This window comes from Oncorhynchus mykiss, chromosome 3, assembly GCF_013265735.2.
Source record: "Oncorhynchus mykiss isolate Arlee chromosome 3, USDA_OmykA_1.1, whole genome shotgun sequence".
NCBI classification, from domain to species: Eukaryota; Metazoa; Chordata; class Actinopteri; order Salmoniformes; family Salmonidae; genus Oncorhynchus; species Oncorhynchus mykiss.
The window spans coordinates 73,774,793-73,794,792 of NC_048567.1; the positions used below are offsets into that span (position 1 = coordinate 73,774,793).

General features: G+C 45.6%; 1 protein-coding gene across 3 annotated transcripts in view; it reads left to right on the forward strand.

The window, feature by feature from the left end:
• Positions 1-630: 630 nt before the first annotated feature.
• The window catches only part of LOC110520566 (immunoglobulin-like domain-containing receptor 2), a 27,478-nt gene continuing 8,108 nt past the window's right edge, over positions 631-20,000 (forward strand). The window contains exons 1-4 of one of the 3 annotated variants that reach the window (XM_036975155.1): positions 633-916; positions 7,797-8,126; positions 12,329-12,448; positions 19,254-19,310. In XM_036975155.1, the coding sequence (XP_036831050.1) occupies positions 874-916; positions 7,797-8,126; positions 12,329-12,448; positions 19,254-19,310 (550 nt within the window). In that variant the 5' untranslated portion in view covers positions 633-873. Of the gene's footprint in view, positions 917-7,796; positions 8,127-12,328; positions 12,449-19,253; positions 19,311-20,000 lie in introns of all 3 variants that reach the window. The other 2 variants (XM_036975156.1, XM_036975157.1) reach the window with 2 other exon arrangements.

The window sequence follows — 20,000 nt, forward strand, 5'->3', positions numbered from 1 at the left end:
GCTAACAGAAAGCTATTACCATGCTATTCAGAAGAACTCCTTTCAAGGAGGTTGATGAATTACCTTGTGGTTGGTGTGAATCAACTGGACCTAAGTTTTACCATGAAAACAAGTGCCCTTGGGTTGTATGACCCCATGTTGAGTTGAGTATGTGTGTAATTATGGAATTGTTTTGACCCTGTGTTACATATTTTAATTATTACTTTGTGGTGAAAGTAGGCTACATCAAATCATTTTTTTTTATAACGCACTGATTTCCTGTTTTATTTGCTAGTAATTACTCCAATCAACAAATGAACTGTAAGGTGTATGGCAAGGAAGAACCTTATGTAATTACGACATTTGTATTAATTTAAATGAATCATATACATATATATATATTTTAAAAAACAAGATAATAAAGGGAAGAAGTGGAGGAAAAACTGAACTAAAATCTCAGGATTATTTTTTGTTTCATTTCTTTATTCCACAGGATCACACCCGTTTTATTAATAAAATATATTTCCCCCCCTTTTAAAACCAGACTCTTCTACCTCATTCCATGGGTAAAATACCAGTTGGAGCAGGTTTAAGATTTTTTTGGGGGGAGATTAGTTTAGATGTATTGTTTTGAATCCCAAATCTATTTAAATATGTGCTTGTAATAGTATTATAGGTAAAATGGTGGTAAACCATATTTGTTTGAATGTAGTTTTTGGTCTGGAGTTGGGGTTCACCCTCTGTTAAAGTGGTACACTCCTCCTAGTGTCGGATTGACGCTTCGCCTCTCCCGGTGTTCTTCTCAACACTCAGCGGACAAAGAATGAGTCAAACAACAGGCAGGAGGAAAATGACGATTCGTTCTCTCTGATTGCGAAACTTTTTATTCAAAAAATGAACTGGCTGCTAGATCGATGGATTGTTTTGTGCTTAACAGGTATGTGTTCGTTTTTGTGTGTGTTTGTTTCCTCACTCAACATGTTGTTTTGTCATCTGTCTGAGAAAGCCGTGGACGCAACAGGTTGATCTCTAGCTCGGGGTTTATTCCAGCGTCTAACGGGTCTCTCTACCTCTCTACCTCTCTGCCTTACCTAAAACCTCAATATGACTATTGGACTCTCTTTATTTAGATTTATATAAGCAGACCTTTGCCTGGTCACTTGTTTTGGGGGGTTCGTCTGAATTGCTTTAATTTATTAGATGGAAGATTTGCGATAATGATAGGCTTTAGCTACTCTTGTTTTTCGCTTTTATGTTTTGTCATAAATTACAGGAGGAATGTGTGGAATAAGAAATATACTATAGTAAAATCATAATTTCTCATTTAAATAGGTGCTGTTATTCAGACAATATCCATGGTATGCATGCACTCCAATGGGTCACATAGATATCTACTAGGCAGAGAATAATACCTGAATAACTTACTCTGAGGGTCTACTAGGAAAAATAATTTGGGAGATCAGTCTGGTACAGAGAATATTTGTGGAGTGGTCTATGTTGTGTAACCAATTTTTTTTTTTTTGGGGGGGGGTAAATTAATAGAAAATGCAACCATGATTTAATCTAGTATTTTGAATAGTTTTTTTTCAGTAGAATTATACAAAACGAATCTGTGTCTAGTGTATAAACCCAACAGGAAGTCAAGTCAGTGGTGGAATGCCTGGCAGGAAAATGGTGTCAGTTGTTGAAGGAGGAAAGGGTCTGATGTGGTCAGGAAGCACGGAGTGACTCAGAGATTTCATCAGGAAGAGCCCAGTAGACTTGAATGATAAACCTGCGTTTTGTGTAGTAGCCCACTCATCAATAAACCCCTTTTTAATGGTGTATGTTAGGTAGGTGCATGCCTTTTTGCTATTTTGTTGTTGTGAATATGAATTAGAGAAGAGTGTTATGTTGCTGTGAGATGAATCAGGACCATAGGTACAAATGTAGGCCTATGTCATAATTTGTTGTCACACTTGTGGGTGTTTTTAGAAGTTTACAAATGTGTTTTGGAGTGCCTGGTTTCATGCATGAACACTTTTTGTCTTCTCCAACAGAGAGATGCTGAGACAGACGTACACCGTTTTAGCAAAGGTTCCACAAAACGGGGACAATGTTTTTCTTGGTTGTACGTGAATCCTGTGGTTACCAAGGTGTCTCACCCTGTCCATTCTCTCTGTCCCGATCTCCCCCCACTACACTGTAAGGACCTCGTCTAACGGTTTGGTTCAAATCTCTAACAGCTAATTGGCTGTTCACACCCGACTGGACCAGACATGATTATTTCATTGGTTGGAGTCCTCCCATCCCCCTCCTCCATTCTACTGTCCACACAGGATTCTCCAGGATGGGAGGGGGGGGGGGGGGGGGGGTTTACTAATGCCAAACAATGGGCCAATGGGCCATGAACAAAAAGGACAAAGGGAGGGCCACAGCTACCCCGTGGACGGGAGCACGGTTCTTCTCCCTGCTGTCTCTTTCTCCTCACACGTTCTTATTCTCCATCCCTCGCACATTCAAAATGAAAACAAACACAAACAGAACTGTCACTTTTTTCTCTCACAATTTCAATTCAATTTGTTTCATTGGCATGACGTAACAATGCAGTTATTGCCAAAGCTTATTTTGGAAATGTACAATATTAAAATAATAATAATCAGTTTTGCCAATGGGACAACAGTAACAAGAATAATCAAGGGTCAAAATAACCATACATTGAACAATGACAATAAGCATAGAGGACATGTGCAGGTTGATTGGTCTGTCAGACACTGTCCCTCATCTTATGGCAAGCAGCAATGTAGTGCGCTCCCAACCCACAGCTCTTTGCGTCCTCTCCCAACAAGACAGGTAGCCTATCCTCATCAGAGAGGTCTTTGAAACCTTGAATAAGGGTTTCAAATTTGAGGAAATAACACTCTAATTGTTTTGTCAGGAAATGCAACTCTCTCTCGGGTTCTGCTGTGGTGCAGTGGTTGCACAGCCATTCCTCTACAGGGAGCCAGGGTTTCCTGTGTCTACCCTTCTCCATGGCAAGGCTGTGTTCACTGAGCCTGTACTTTGTCAAGGTTTTTCGAAAGTTTTGATCAGTAACCATGGTCAAATAGTTTGCCACCATGTACCATCGATTTAGGGCCAGATAGCACTGCATTTTGTGCTTGTGCTTGTGTTTCCCAATAAGTAATGTAATTTTGTTTTGATTGTGTTGTAATTTGTTTTATTCTGATTGATTGGATGTTCTGGTCCTGAGGCTTCAGTGTGTTAGTAGAACAGGTTTGTGAACAGCTGGATGAGGGGACTCTTTTCTTTGCTCAGCTCTTTGCATTGCAGGGCTTGGTAATGATCTGAGAGGGGGTCACTGTATTTCCCCTGTTTCTCTTTCTCTCTGTCTCTGTCCTCTTTCTCTTTCTCTCTGTCTCTGTCCTCTTTCTCTTTCTCTCTGTCTCTGTCCTCTTTCTCTCTCTCTCTGTCCTCTTTCTCTCTCTCTCTGTCTCTGTCCTCTTTCTCTTTCTCTCTCTCTGTCCTCTTTCTCTTTCTCTCTGTCTCTGTCCTCTTTCTCTCTCTCTGTCTCTGTCCTCTTTCTCTCTCTCTCTGTCTCTGTCCTCTGTCTCCGTCTCTCCGTCTCTCTTTCTCTGTCTCATTTGTTTTGTGCTCTCCAGAGGTAACATCTTCTTCAGACTCTGTAGGAGGAGTGGATGAACCGTTGGTGCAGGCTCAGATACTTATCTGCCATTAGTCACAACTTCTAAATGGAGCTCTCGAACATTTGAAGGCCATCACCGTGAGTCACCCTGGCTCCTCTTTAGTACATAGTGTAAAACAGCTTCCCTCCTTGTCTCATTCCCTTCGTATGAACTAAACTGCTCCTAAGGAGAGAGCCACTGTGTAGAACCCTTTGTTGTGATTTCCTCTTTTCAAGGAAACGTTTGGAGTCTGTTCCTGCTGCATGCCCCACCCTGAACTAACGGGACTGGGAAATGTTTGGAGTCTGTTCCTGCTGCATGCCCCACCCTGAACTAACGGGACTGGGAAATGTTTGGAATCTGTTCCTGCTGCATGCCCCACCCAGAAGTAACGGGACTGGGAAACGTTTGGAATCTGTTCCTGCTGCATGCCCCACCCAGAAGTAACGGGACTGGGAAACGTTTGGAATCTGTTCCTGCTGCATGCCCCACCCTGAACTAACGGAACTGGGACATGTTTGGAGTCTGTTCCTGCTGCATGCCCCACCCTGAACTAACGGAACTGGGACATGTTTGGAGTCTGTTCCTGCTGCATGCCCCACCCAGAACTAACGGGACTGGGAAATGTTTGGAGTCTGTTCCTGCTGCATGCCCCACCCTGAACTAACGGGACTGGGAAATGTTTGGAGTCTGTTCCTGCTGCATGCCCCACCCTGAACTAACGGGACTGGGAAATGTTTGGAGTCTGTTCCTGCTGCATGCCCCACCCTGAACTAACGGGACTGGGAAATGTTTGGAGTCTGTTCCTGCTGCATGCCCCACCCAGAACTAACGGGACTGGGAAATGTTTGGAGTCTGTTCCTGCTGCATGCCCCACCCTGAACTAACGGGACTGGGAAATGTTTGGAGTCTGTTCCTGCTGCATGCCCCACCCAGAACTAACGGGACTGGGACATGTTTGGAGTCTGTTCCTGCTGCATGCCCCACCCTGAACTAACGGGACTGGGACATGTTTGGAATCAGTTCCTGCTGCATGCCCCACCCTGAACTAACGGGACTGGGAAATGTTTGGAATCAGTTCCTGCTGCATGCCCCACCCTGAACTAACGGGACTGGGACATGTTTGGAATCAGTTCCTGCTGCATGCCCCACCCTGAACTAACGGGACTGGGAAATGTTTGGAATCAGTTCCTGCTGCATGCCCCACCCTGAACTAACGGGACTGGGACATGTTTGGAATCAGTTCCTGCTGCATGCCCCACCCTGAACTAACGGGACTGGGAAATGTTTGGAATCAGTTCCTGCTGCCTACCCCACCCAGAACTAACGGGACTGGGACATGTTTGGAATCAGTTCCTGCTGCCTACCCCACCCAGAACTAACGGAACTGGGACATGTTTGGAATCAGTTCCTGCTGCCTACCCCACCCAGAACTAACGGGACTGGGAAATGTTTGGAGTCTGTTCCTGCTGCATGCCCCACCCAGACCTAACGGGACTGGGACATGTTTGGAATCAGTTCCTGCTGCATGCCCCACCCAGAACTAACGGGACTGGGAAATGTTTGGAATCAGTTCCTGCTGCCTACCCCACCCAGAACTAACGGGACTGGGACATGTTTGGAATCAGTTCCTGCTGCCTACCCCACCCAGAACTAACGGAACTGGGACATGTTTGGAATCAGTTCCTGCTGCCTACCCCACCCAGAACTAACGGGACTGGGAAATGTTTGGAGTCTGTTCCTGCTGCATGCCCCACCCAGACCTAACGGGACTGGGACATGTTTGGAATCAGTTCCTGCTGCATGCCCCACCCAGAACTAACGGGACTGGGAAATGTTTGGAATCAGTTCCTGCTGCATGCCCCACCCAGACCTAACGGAACTGGGACATGTTTGGAATCAGTTCCTGCTGCATGCCCCACCCAGAACTAACGGGACTGGGAAATGTTTGGAGTCTGTTCCTGCTGCATGCCCCACCCAGACCTAACGGGACTGGGACATGTTTGGAATCAGTTCCTGCTGCATGCCCCACCCAGAACTAACGGGACTGGGAAATGTTTGGAATCAGTTCCTGCTGCCTACCCCACCCAGAACTAACGGGACTGGGACATGTTTGGAATCAGTTCCTGCTGCATGCCCCACCCAGAACTAACGGGACTGGGACATGTTTGGAATCAGTTCCTGCTGCCTACCCCACCCAGAACTAACGGGACTGGGAAATGTTTGGAATCAGTTCCTGCTGCATGCCCCACCCTGAACTAACGGGACTGGGAAATGTTTGGAATCAGTTCCTGCTGCCTACCCCACCCAGAACTAACGGGACTGGGAAATGTTTGGAATCAGTTCCTGCTGCATGCCCCACCCAGAACTAACAGGACTGGGAAATGTTTGGAATCAGTTCCTGCTGCATGCCCCACCCAGAACTAACAGGACTGGGAAATGTTTGGAATCAGTTCCTGCTGCCTACCCCACCCAGAACTAACAGGACTGGGAAATGTTTGGAATCAGTTCCTGCTGCCTACCCCACCCAGAACTAACGGGACTGGGAAATGTTTGGAATCAGTTCCTGCTGCCTACCCCACCCAGAACTAACGGGACTGGGACATGTTTGGAATCAGTTCCTGCTGCCTACCCCACCCAGAACCAACGGGACTGGGACATGTTTGGAATCAGTTCCTGCTGCCTACCCCACCCAGAACTAACAGAACTGGGAAATGTTTGGAATCAGTTCCTGCTGCCTACCCCACCCAGAACTAACGGGACTGGGACATGTTTGGAATCAGTTCCTGCTGCCTACCCCACCCAGAACTAACGGAACTGGGAAATGTTTGGAATCAGTTCCTGCTGCCTACCCCACCCAGACCTAACGGGACTAGGAAATGTTTGGAATCAGTTCCTGCTGCCTACCCCACCCAGACCTAATGGGACAGTCTGGAGTTGTTGACTGATCTGTCTCTGGCCCCCTCACTGTTCTTCTTTATTACGATAACCCCCTACCTCCCTACTGCAATCCTGCCCCCCACGAACGGCGGAATGTAGTCTCTGTGACCGCCTGCGTACAGGAGAGAGGAGCCCCCATACCATCTCTCTCTCACCCCAGTTGGAGACTGAGTTGCAGTCATCATTACACATACGCACGCACGCACGCACGCACGCACGCACGCACACACACACACACACACACACACACACACACACACACACACCCACCACTCCATCTCACTATCTCATATTCTCTCTGTTCTCAGCCTTTTATCTGACCCACTGAACATCAGGAGCATTCCACCTCTGCAGTCTGTCTCTGATGGGCCCTGTGCTCTCTGTGGGGTAGAAAACAAACAAACCCCCTCGTGAGTTTGGTGGTCTGGAATCCCCCTTAAACTTTTGGATGTGCAAGGGGTATGTAAGGGAGAGTTGGACTGAATACGTATGGGTAGAGGTTATATAATAATAAGACCAACAATAATAATAACAATAATAATGATAATAATAATTATACATGGGACTTATATGGTACTTTTTAAAGAGCCAAAGATGCTTGGTTAAAGTGATGATGGACAGGGCATTTCAAAGCTGGTGTTGGAGAGCATTCAACTGTGAAGTCTAATCTCTCCTTGCCATTTGCATGTTTCACTGGCTATTCAAAATATATTGTATGTTAAAAGGCCTTGTATGCAGACTGCCGTTAGTAAGCATTTCACTGTCAGTCCACACCTGTTGTTTACGAAGCATCTGACGAATAGAATTAGATTTTGATTTGGTATGTAGAATGGGACACATCACCGTGACTTCTGACTCCTCCATCCATGGGTATGTGGAGTGGTCTCTGCCCTCTTATCCTGAACTACCCCATGTGTTTTTAACCTTCCCGTGAAAATACAATCTGGAATTATTTTGATTATTGGAATTAATAACTTCTCCCCCTCTCTTTTCTCTCTCATTTTCTTCCATTGTGTGTGTCCGTGTTCATGGTGTGTGTGTGTGTGTGTGTGTGTCTGTGTTCGTTGTGTGTGTGTGTGTCCCTGTCCGTTTTCGTTGTGTGTGTGTGTGTGTGTGTCCGTGTTCGTTGTGTGTGTGTGTCCGTGTTCGTTGTGTGTGTGTGTGTGTGTCCGTGTTCGTTGTGTGTGTGTCCGTGTTCATTGTGTGTGTCAGTCTGTGTGTGTGCTGGGGTGCAGGTGACCGTTCGGGAGGAGAGGCGTTTCGCCATGCTCTTCCAGTCCGTGGTACTCCAGTGCCAATACCACACACCCTCCACACAGACCCCTGTGGTGCAGTGGTGGTACAAGTCCTACTGCCGTGACCGCACACAAGACTCCTTCACCTTCCCCGAGAGCCTGGGGGTCCAGGGGTCCGAGCTGGGCGCCGCGGCCCAACTGGAGTGCTCGGACAGCAGCCGCACCGTCCGCATCGTAGCCTCCGGCCAGGGTGCCTCCATGACGCTGGCTGAGCACTACAAGGGCCGAGACATCGCCATCGTCAACAGTACTGTGGAGATTTCTAATGGGTTGATTTGTATTGTGTTCATTTAAATTGTGTGTGGAGGCGTTTATAGTTTAATGAGCTGTTGTGTGTATGACTAGAAGGCGGTGCTTGAGAATATGTTGTGAGGGAAGATGTGCACACACTCGCACATGACACACACACGCTTAAATGCTGTTTTTTAAATTTATTTTTTATTTCACCTTTATTTAACCAACTGCAACTGCGACCTGGCCAAGATAAAGCATAGCAATTCGACACATACAACAACACAGAGTTACACATGGAATAAACAAAACTTACAGTCAATAATACAGTAGAACAAAAGAAAACAAAAAGTGCAAATAAGGTGAGATAAGGGAGTTAAGGCAATAAATAGGCCATGGTGGCGAAGTAATTACAATATAGCAATTAAAACACTGGAATGGTAGATGTGTAGAAGATGAATGTGCAAGTAGAGATACTTGGGTGCAAAGGTAGGTAGATAGATGGGCTATGTACAGGTGCAGTGATCTGTGAGCTGCTCTGACAGCTGGTGCTTAAAGCTAGTGAGGGAGATATGAGTCTCCAGGTTCAGAGATTTATGCAGTTTGTTCCAGTCAGTTTGTTGAATAGAGTGTTGGGGGCTATTTTATAGATGACATCACCGAAGTCGAGGATCGTTAGGATGGTCAGTTTTACGAGGGTATGTTTGGCAGCATGAGTGAAGGATGCTTTGTATAGGAAGCCAATTCTAAATTAAATTTTGGATTGGAGATGCTTAATGTGAGTCTGGAAGGAGAGTTCACAGTCTAACCAGACACCTAGGTATTTGTAGTTGTCCATGTATTCTAAGTCAGAGCCGTCCAGAGTAGTGATGCTGGACAGGCGAGCAGGTGCGGGCAGTGATTGGTTGAATAGCATGCATTTAGTTTCCCCTGCGTTTAAGAGCAGTTGGAGGCCACGGAAGGAGAGTTGTATGGCATTGAAGCTCGTCTGGAGGTTAGTTAACACAGTGTCCATAGAGGGGCCAGAAGTATACAGAATGGTGTCGTCTGCGTAGAGGTGTACCAGAGAATCACCAGCAGCAAGAGCAACATCATTGATGTATACAGAGAAGAGAGTCGGTCCGAGGATTGAACCCTGTGGCACCCCCATAGAGACAGCCAGAGGTCCAGACAACAGGCCCTCCGATTTGACACACTGAACTCTATCAGAGAAGTAGTTGGTAGACCAGGCGAGGCAATCATTTGAGAAACCAAGCCTGTCGAGTCTGCCAATAAGAATGCAGTGATTGACAGAGTCGAAAGCCTTGGCCAGGTCGATGAATACGGCTGCACAGTAATGTCTCTTATCGATGGCGGTTATGATGTCGTTTAGGACCTTGAGCGTGGCTGAGGTGCACCCATGACCAGCTCTGAAATCAGATTGCATAGCGGAGAAGGTACGGTGGGATTCGAAATGGTCGATAATCTGTTTGTTAACTTGGCTTTCGAAGACCTTAGAAAGACAGGGTAGGATAGATATAGGTCTGTAGCAGTTTGGGTCTTGAGTGTCACCCCCTTTGAAGAGGGGGATGACCACGGCAGCCTTCCAATCTTTGTGAATCTCAGACAATACGAAAGAGAGGTTGAACAGGCTAGTAATAGGAGTTGCAACAATTTCGGCAGATAATTTTAGAAAGAGAGGGTCCAGATTGTCTAGCCCGGCTGATTTGTAGGGGTCCAGATTCTGCAGCTCTTTCAGAACATCAGCTATCTGGATTTGGGTAAAGGAGAAATGGTGGGGGCTTTGGCGGGTTGCTGTGGAGGGTGCCGGGCAGTTGACCGGGGTAGGGGTAGCCAGGTGGAAAGTATGGCCAGCCGTAGAAAAATGCTTGTTGAAATTCTCAATTACAGTGGATTTATCGGTGGTGACAGTGTTTCCTAGCCTCAGAGCAGTGGGCAGCTGGGAGGAGGTGCTCTTATTCTCCATGGACTTTACAGTGTCCCAGAACTTTTTTGAGTTAGTACTACAGGATGCAAATTTCTGTTTGAAAAAGCTAGCCTTAGCTTTCCTAACTGCCTGTATATATTTGTTCCTAACTTCCCTGAAAAGTTGCATATCACGGGGGCTATTCGATGCTAATGCAGAATGTCACAGGATGTTTTTGTGCTGGTCAAGGCAGACAGGTCTGGAGTGAACCAAGGACTATATCTATTCCGAGTTCTACATTTTTTGAATGGGGCATGCTTATTTAAGATGGTGAGGAAGGCACTTTTAAAGATTAGCCAGGCATCATTACTGACGGGATGAGGTCAATGTCATTCCAGGATACCCCGGCCAGGTCAATTAGAAAGGCCTGCTCGCAGAAGTGTTTTAAGGAGCATTTGACAGTAATGAGTGGAGGCCGTTTGACCGCTGACCCATTACGGATGCAGGCAATGAGGCAGTGATCGCTGAGATCTTGATTGAAAACAGCAGAGGTGTATTTGGAGGGTGAGTTAGTTAGGATGACATCTATGAGGGTGCCCGTGTGTACGGATTTGGAGTTGTACCTGGTAGGTTCATTGATAATTTGTGTGAGATTGAGGGCATCAAGCTTGGATTGTAGGATGGCCGCGGTGTTAAGCATGTCCCAGTTTAGGTCACCTAGTAGCACAAGCTCAGAAGACAGATAGAGGGCAATCACATCACATATGGTATCGAGGGCACAGCAGAGGGCAGAGGGAGGCCTATAGCAAGCGGCAACAGTGAGAGACTTGTTTCTGGAAAGGTGAATTTTTATAAGTAGAAGCTCAAATTGTTTGGCTACAGACCTGAATAGTAAGACAGAACTCTGCAGGCTATCTTTGCAGTACATTGCAACACCGACCCCTTTGGCAGTTCTATCTTGACGGAAAATTCTATAGTTAGCGATGGGGATGTCAACGTTTTTGGTGGTTTTTCTAAGCCAGGATTCAGACACGACTAAGACATCCGGGTTGGCAGAGTGTGCTAAAGCAGAGAGTAAAACAAACTTAGGGAGTATGTTAACATGCATGAAACCAAAGCTTTTACGGTTACAGAAGTCAACAAATGAGAGCACCTGGGGAGTGGGAGTGGAGCTAGGCACTGCAGGACCTGGATTAACCTCTACGTCACCAGAAGAACAGAGGAGAAGTAGGATAAGGGTACGGCTAAAGGCTATACGAACTGGCCGCCTAGCACGTTCGGAACAGAGAGTAACAGGAGCAGGTTTCTGTGCACGATAGCATAGATTTAAGGTTACAGTATGTCAGTGCTTTAGTGTTAGAAGCAGTGGTTCGTCATGGCCTGTGTCACTTGTCCCAGTCTCTATACTGTGTGATCCGTCTCCCAACATAAATTGTGAACGCTTGTGCTTGGCGTTTCCTGTTCCTCAAATAGTATTTCTCTGTCTGTCCTACACAATACACCAGGCTCCACAACACACACACACACACACACACACACACACACACACACACACACACACACACACACACACCACATTAAAGGGATATTTCACCCAAATTACCCGTTGGTTTCCTTACCCTGTGAGCAGTATATGGGCAAAGTATGACAGCAATCCATGCTTTAGTTTAGTTTTCCTGGCACTTTCCAAATGCTAACATTTTAGTATTTTTGGTACCAATCCCATCCAAGTCATGGAACCCATTTTTCAAATCTATAAGTTACTTTGTTGAGATTCACAATACATTTGAGATTTTTGGGGGGTGATTTGAACATGATGCGCAAAACAAATGCTAATATCGGTGCCATGACTCCAATGAGGTTTGTGCCACAAATCCTAAAATATTAGCATTTGGAAACAGTGCCAGGGAAACTAAACCGAAGCATTGATTGCTGTCATACCTTGTCCATAGACGGCTTACAAGGTAAGGAAACCAATGTGTAATTTGGGTGAAATATCCCATTAACGACAATGCTCCCTGTTCATAATGGAGTGGTCTCTGCCCTCTCTTATCCTGAACCACCCCATTGAGCTCCTTATCAAAAGGAAACACACACATTCTTTGTTCTGCCTTTCAAAGAGAACACCAACCTTTTTGTGTCCCTTTTAGCTAAACACCCTCCTGTTTCATAAATCATAATAGAAATCTGTAGGATATATGAATGTGTCAAATGTCAATGTATCTTTGAGGATTGTTCAGTACATTGTTTGACTAAGGGTATATAATCCTATGACAGTATACCGTTGTGTATCTGACCCTGTCCCTGTCCAGAGGCGGACCTGCGGATCGGGGACCTGCAGTGGGGCGACAGCGGCGTGTACTTCTGTAAGATAGTCATCGCTGACGACCTGGAGGGGAAGAACGAGGGCCAGGTGGAGTTACTGGTGCTGGGTGAGTGACCACAGGAATGAACCCCTCAGCACACAGGAAGTAAACATTCAACACAGGATGTCAAACCACCTCAACATCAAAGAGGAAGGGATAGAACGGAAATGAACATTCTGTTGAGGCTTTCTGTCCTACCTTTTTGAGGTCCTCTCTTTTTTATTTATTTATTTTAATTTCACCTTTATTTAACCAGTCAGGCCAGTTGAGAACACCTTTATTTAACCAGGTAGGCCAGTTGAGAACACCTTTATTTAACCAGTCAGGCCAGTTGAGAACACCTTTATTTAACCAGGTAGGCCAGTTGAGAACACCTCTATTTAACCAGGTAGGCCAGTTGAGAACACCTTTATTTAACCAGGTAGGCTAGTTGAGAACACCTTTATTTAACCAGGTAGGCCAGTTGAGAACACCTTTATTTAACCAGGTAGGCCAGTTGAGAACACCTTTATTTAACCAGGTAGGCCAGTTGAGAACACCTTTATTTAACCAGTCAGGCCAGTTGAGAACACCTTTATTTAACCAGTCAGGCCAGTTGAGAACACCTTTATTTAACCAGTCAGGCCAGTTGAGAACACCTTTATTTAACCAGGTAGGCCAGTTGAGAACACCTTTATTTAACCAGTCAGGCCAGTTGAGAACACCTTTATTTAACCAGGTAGGCCAGTTGAGAACACCTTTATTTAACCAGTCAGGCCAGTTGAGAACACCTTTATTTAACCAGGTAGGCCAGTTGAGAACACCTTTATTTAACCAGGTAGGCTAGTTGAGAACACCTTTATTTAACCAGTCAGGCCAGTTGAGAACACCTTTATTTAACCAGGTAGGCCAGTTGAGAACACCTTTATTTAACCAGGTAGGCTAGTTGAGAACACCTTTATTTAACCAGTCAGGCCAGTTGAGAACACCTTTATTTAACCAGGTAGGCCAGTTGAGAACACCTTTATTTAACCAGGTAGGCTAGTTGAGAACACCTTTATTTAACCAGGTAGGCCAGTTGAGAACACCTTTATTTAACCAGGTAGGCCAGTTGAGAACACCTTTATTTAACCAGTCAGGCCAGTTGAGAACACCTTTATTTAACCAGGTAGGCCAGTTGAGAACACCTTTATTTAACCAGTCAGGCCAGTTGAGAACACCTTTATTTAACCAGGTAGGCCAGTTGAGAACACCTTTATTTAACCAGGTAGGCCAGTTGAGAACACCTTTATTTAACCAGGTAGGCTAGTTGAGAACACCTTTATTTAACCAGGTAGGCCAGTTGAGAACACCTTTATTTAACCAGTCAGGCCAGTTGAGAACACCTTTATTTAACCAGGTAGGCCAGTTGAGAACACCTTTATTTAACCAGGTAGGCCAGTTGAGAACACCTTTATTTAACCAGGTAGGCTAGTTGAGAACACCTTTATTTAACCAGGTAGGCCAGTTGAGAACACCTTTATTTAACCAGGTAGGCCAGTTGAGAACACCTTTATTTAACCAGTCAGGCCAGTTGAGAACACCTTTATTTAACCAGTCAGGCCAGTTGAGAACACCTTTATTTAACCAGTCAGGCCAGTTGAGAACACCTTTATTTAACCAGTCAGGCCAGTTGAGAACACCTTTATTTAACCAGTCAGGCCAGTTGAGAACAGTTGCTGTGGGGGGTGATAACTGTTGACCAGGGTAGGGGTAGCCAGGTGGAAAGCATGGCCAGTCGTAGAAAAATGCTTATTGAAATTCTCAATTATTATCGTGGATTTATCGGTGGTGACAGTGTTTCCTAGCCTCAGTGCAGTGGGCAGCTGGGAGGAGGTGCTCTTATTCTCCATGGACTTTACAGTGTCCTAAAATTTTTGGGAGTTTGTGCTACAGGATGCAAATTTCTGTTTGAAAAAGGATTGTCTGAAAGGATTTGGAAGTTGGGAGTTGTGGGAATAGGAAACACTTATTTATTGTCTTCTCTCACTTTCTGAACCTAACCACAGCAGCTAGTGTAAGTAAGTGTATGTGTTTGTTTTATACGGTTCGTAGTGATGTGCTTTGTTATAAATGTCCCGGCTCTAGAAGGCGTCTACATTCCAAAGTCCACTTACAACTGCTGCCATGACAACGCTGCTGCTCTGCACGGTTCTGATCCTCTCTGAGAGGACCTATTGTTTGGCTGAGCTTACCGCTGTAGAACAACAGACATAACCCTGACATAGCCGTGTATAAACCTTTATAACCTAAAATATAGTGTCAGTATAGGCCAGGTAGACATAGGCTACATAACAGAGAGCTCACAACATACAGTACCTATGTGGAATAAGGTAATTACACATACAGTACACATGCATTACAGACAGTAGTTCTAGTTAATTGTTGTGAGTAATGTAATCCACTTCTTAAGGTGTTTCATTGGCAACATTTTTGTTGGGGGGGGGCAAGACTAAAACATGTTAAGGGTCAGTGGTGTAGCATGTAAATGTTATTTAACCTTTATTTATCTAGACAAGTCAGTTAAGAACAAATTCTTATTTACAATGGCGGCATACCGGGGAACAGTGGGTTAACTGCCTTGTTCAGGGGCAGAACAACAGATTTTTACCTTGTCAGCTCTGGGATTCGATCAAGCAACCTTTCAGTTAACTAGTCCAACGCTCTAACCACTAGGTCACCTGCTACCTGCCACCCCTGATGGTCAGTGGTGTCGCATGTTAAGGGTCAGTGGTATGGCATGTTAAGGTCAGTGGTATGGCATGTTAAGGGTCAGTGGTGTCACATGTTAAGGGTCAGTGGTGTCACATGTTAAGGGTCAGTGGTGTCGCATGTTAAGGGTCAGTGGTGTTGCATGTTAAGGGTCAGTGGTGTCGCATGTTAAGGGTCAGTGGTATCGCATGTTAAGGGTCAGTGGTATGGCATGTTAAGGGTCAGTGGTATCACATGTTAAGGGTCAGTGGTATCGCATGTTAAGGGTCAGTGGTATCACATGTTAAGGGTCAGTGGTATCGCATGTTAAGGGTCAGTGGTGTCACATGTTAAGGGTCAGTGGTGTCGCATGTTAAGGGTCAGTGGTGTCACATGTTAAGGGTCAGTGGTGTCGCATGTTAAGGGTCAGTGGTATGGCATGTTAAGGGTCAGTGGTATGGCATGTTAAGGGTCAGTGGTGTCGCATGTTAAAGGTCAGTGGTATGGCATGTTAAGGGTCAGTGGTATGGCATGTTAACGGTCAGTGGTATGGCATGTTAAGGGTCAGTGGTATCGCATGTTAAGGGTCAGTGGTATGGCATGTTAAGGGTCAGTGGTGTCACATGTTAAGGGTCAGTGGTGTCGCATGTTAAGGGTCAGTGGTGTCGCATGTTAAGGGTCAGTGGTATCGCATGTTAAGGGTCAGTGGTATCGCATGCTAAGGGTCAGTGGTATGGCATGTTAAGGGTCAGTGGTGTCGCATGTTAAGGGTCAGTGGTATCACATGTTACGGGTCAGTGGTATGGCATGTTAAGGGTCAGCAGATGTGGGACAGCAGACGAGCTGACTTTGGCTTTGTACACACACCACCAGAGTTTGAGTTGTTGAACCCATTTTAATTCCTTCAGAGTTAGTCTGTTTATGTGTAGAACCCTCCTCCTACTCCTTTCACCGAATGGGGCCAGTCTCCCTTCTCTCTCTCAGGTTACTGTCTGCTGTATTTATATGCCTGTTGAGGGCTAGGAGAGCTCAGTGCATAGCGCACGGATGACTGTGCCTACATGGTGGGGCTAAACTGTCTCCTTCTACATTTGTTTCTCTTTCTCTCAGATTCCCTCCTTTTCTCCTTCTCCTGTTCTCCCTTGCTCTCAGCTTCCCTCCCTCTCTCCTTCTGTTCTCTTTCTCTCAGCTTCCCTCCCTCTCTCCTTCTGTTCTCTTTCTCTCCGCTTCCCTCCCTCTCTTCTTCTTCTCTCCTCTCTTTCTCATAACTACATTTTTCACAGCTTTTTATTTTTGGGTATTTACTCTGAAGCACCTCATTTCTTCTACCCGTTCTTCCCCTTGTCTTCTCATCATTGTTTCTTCTCTCCTTCTCTCTCTCCCTCCCTCCTCTCATCCCTCACCTTCCCCTCTGAGGATACCACAACAACAAAGTCATAAACCTTGCCTTTTTCTACAATTTATCTTCTTAAAATGTGATTTAAATTTAACCTTAACCCTAACCCTAACCCCAATGCTAACCTTATGCCTAACCCTAACCTTAACCACAATGCTAACCTAATGCCTAACCCTAACCTTAAGACCACAAAAGCACATTTTTGTTTACATACATATTTACGATATAGCCCATTTTGACTTTGTGGCTGTGGTAACTAGTGGAAACCCTCCTCCTCCCTCACCTCCTTCCCCTCTCAGAGGCACATAGTTTCTCCCCTTTCTTTCTCTCCCTCTCTCCTATCCTCCTTCACCTTCTTCCCCTCTCAGAAGCACATAGTTTCTCCCCTCTCTCAGGTTACTGAGCTCAGCTGGGTTTATATAACTAAGTGCCAGAGCAGGGTGGTAGGATCAGTATGTGTGTGTGTGTTTGTGTGTTTGTGTGTGTGTGTGTGTGTGTGTGTGTGTGTGTTATATCAGACGAGAGGAGTGTGAAACTTCTGCCTGTCTGGCCGTGGGAGTTTAGTCTGCCCCGACAGCTAGCAGACATGTTGAACTAAAGAGGCCATTCACACTCAATTTAGTATTTAGATATAGGCCAACACAAACACACAAACACACTTCATGTGTGTAAACCAGGTATTTTAGCATCCCCATTGAACCTGTCTAAAGAGATAAACATAGAGATTAGTTATCTTATTTTGGCGTTTGGGTGAGGGCATGGTCCCATTTCAACACCATTCTTTCTTTCTATTTATCCCTATATTTATCTCTCTCTCCAAAGCCCTTTATCCGTCTCTCACTCTCTGTCTTTATCTCCCTTAACCATTCTGTCTCCTCCTCTGTGTGTCTCTCTCACTCTCTGTCTTTATCTCCCTTAACCATTCTGTCTTCTGTGTCTCTCTCACTCTCTGTCTTTATCTCCCTTAACCATTCTGTCTCCTCCTCTGTGTGCCTCTCTCACTCTCTGTCTTTACGCTAGTAAAACCAAATGCATGCTTTTCAACCGATCGCTGCCTGCACCCGCATGCCCGCCTAGCATCACCACCCTGGATGGTTCCGACCTAGAATATGTGGACATCTATAAGTACCTAGGTGTCTGGCTAGACTGCAAACTCTCCTTCCAGACTCATATCAAACATCTCCAATCGAAAATCAAATCAAGAGTCGGCTTTCTATTCCGCAACAAAGCCTCCTTCACTCACGCCGCCAAGCTTACCCTAGTAAAACTGACTATCCTACCGATCCTCGACTTCGGCGATGTCATCTACAAAATGGCTTCCAACACTCTACTCAGCAAACTGGATGCAGTCTATCACAGTGCCATCCGTTTTGTCACTAAAGCACCTTATACCACCCACCACTGCGACTTGTATGCTCTAGTCGGCTGGCCCTCGCTACATATTCGTCGCCAGACCCACTGGCTCCAGGTCATCTACAAGTCCATGCTAGGTAAAGCTCCGCCTTATCTCAGCTCACTGGTCACGATGGCAACACCCATCCGTAGCACGCGCTCCAGCAGGTGTATCTCACTGATCATCCCTAAAGCCAACACCTCATTTGGCCGCCTTTCGTTCCAGTACTCTGCTGCCTGTGACTGGAACGAATTGCAAAAATCGCTGAAGTTGGAGACTTTTATCTCCCTCACCAACTTCAAACATCAGCTATCTGAGCAGCTAACCGATCGCTGCAGCTGTACATAGTCTATTGGTAAATAGCCCACCCATTTTCACCTACCTCATCCCCATACTGTTTTTATTTATTTATTTTTCTGCTCTTTTGCACACCAATATCTCTACCTGTACATGACCATCTGATCATTTATCACTCCAGTGTTAATCTGCAAAATTGTAATTATTCGCCTACCTCATGCCTTTTGCACACATTGTATATAGACTCCCCCTTTGTTTTCTACTGTGTTATTGACTTGTTAATTGTTTACTCCATGTGTAACTCTGTGTTGTCTGCTCATACTGCTATGCTTTATCTTGGCCAGGTCGCAGTTGCAAATGAGAACTTGTTCTCAACTAGCCTACCTGGTTAAATAAAGGTGAAATGAAATGAAAAAAAAAATCTCCCTTAACCATTATGTCTCCTCCTTTGTGGGCCTCTCTCACTCTCTGTCTGTATCTCCCTTAACCATTCTGTCTCCTCCTCTGTGTGCCTCTCTCACTCTCACCGTTTAGCAGAAACAAAGCAGCCGTTGTTACCATGGCGATAGCGTTCGTCTGACCCTCTTTCCCCTATGAGCTCTAATTATTAATTGGTGTCCCAAAATGCTTCAGTGAAGTGTCTGTCCCCGTTACACTCGGCTCCCATTCCCCCCCCCCCCCCCCCCCCCCCCCCTAGTCTGGGGTAGTGTGTGTGAAGTGTCTGTCCCCGTTACACTCGGTTCCCATTTTCCCTTCCCCCCCTAAACTGGGGTAGTGTGTATGAAGTGGGTGTGAAGATCTATTAGCATGACACTTGAACTTTGTCTTCACTCCTATTAACTTGAATCATGGGAAATTATTAATGATGATCACTTTGGCTTCAGAATCAGGTATTAAAGAATAGTTTGACTGTTCTTTTCCTCGACTTCGCTTTAGATTTATCTGTCTGGTAATCTCTATGCATGACTCTTAGTCAATAACTCCATCTGTTTGGCTGATTTGCCTCACCTTTGACCTCTGCCCACTGCTACTTCCTGTCTGCAGCGCCTCACCTCTTGCTCTCCTTCTCTCTGCAGGTAGGACAGGTATGCTGAACGATCTCCTGCCTGAGTTTGATGTGGAGATTATGCCAGGTACGGCTGCCTGCTTCCTCACCCACTGGCTACTGTGTGCGTGTGCGTGTGTGTGTGTATGTGTGTATGTGTGTATGTGTGTATGCCAAAAATTGCCTTTTCACCCCACCTGTTCCTTCCTTACCTGTTTCCTTCGGTGGCATCACCTGCTCTGGCTCTGCTCACCCTGTTCTCTCACTGTCCAATCAGCTTCTGGGAATATTTAATGATTTAACAACTGCAGAGTAAAGGACAAATCAGCTCGTTGCCTCGTCTTATATTCTGCCTCTGCGCAGTCAAGCATTAACTCACTCTCACTGTCACAATCATATTCTTGCAACAGGACTTCTTCACAAGAAGCCCTACGCCCTCTCTCTTTTGAAGATGAGATCTCTCTCTGAAGAGGTCCACTTGGGATGTGTGTTTTCACAAGGGGCTGACTAAAGTGGCGTGTTTGTCGTTTTTTTGGTCACGGCCAGAGGAAGTTCATCATTAGTGTTGGGATGCTTTAGTGATGTGAGGCTGTGATAAGCCAGCAAGCCCTGCCTCTCTACACCCTGAACATTGGAGGGTTATTATTACCATAAATGTCAATGGTTTTTACGGATGTGAAGAGAGGACAGACATGCAGAAGATGTAACTGTAGTAAGTAACATGTAGTAACTCACTCAAGTAACAAGATGTGTATCTCTACTGTTTGTGGGATCTGCA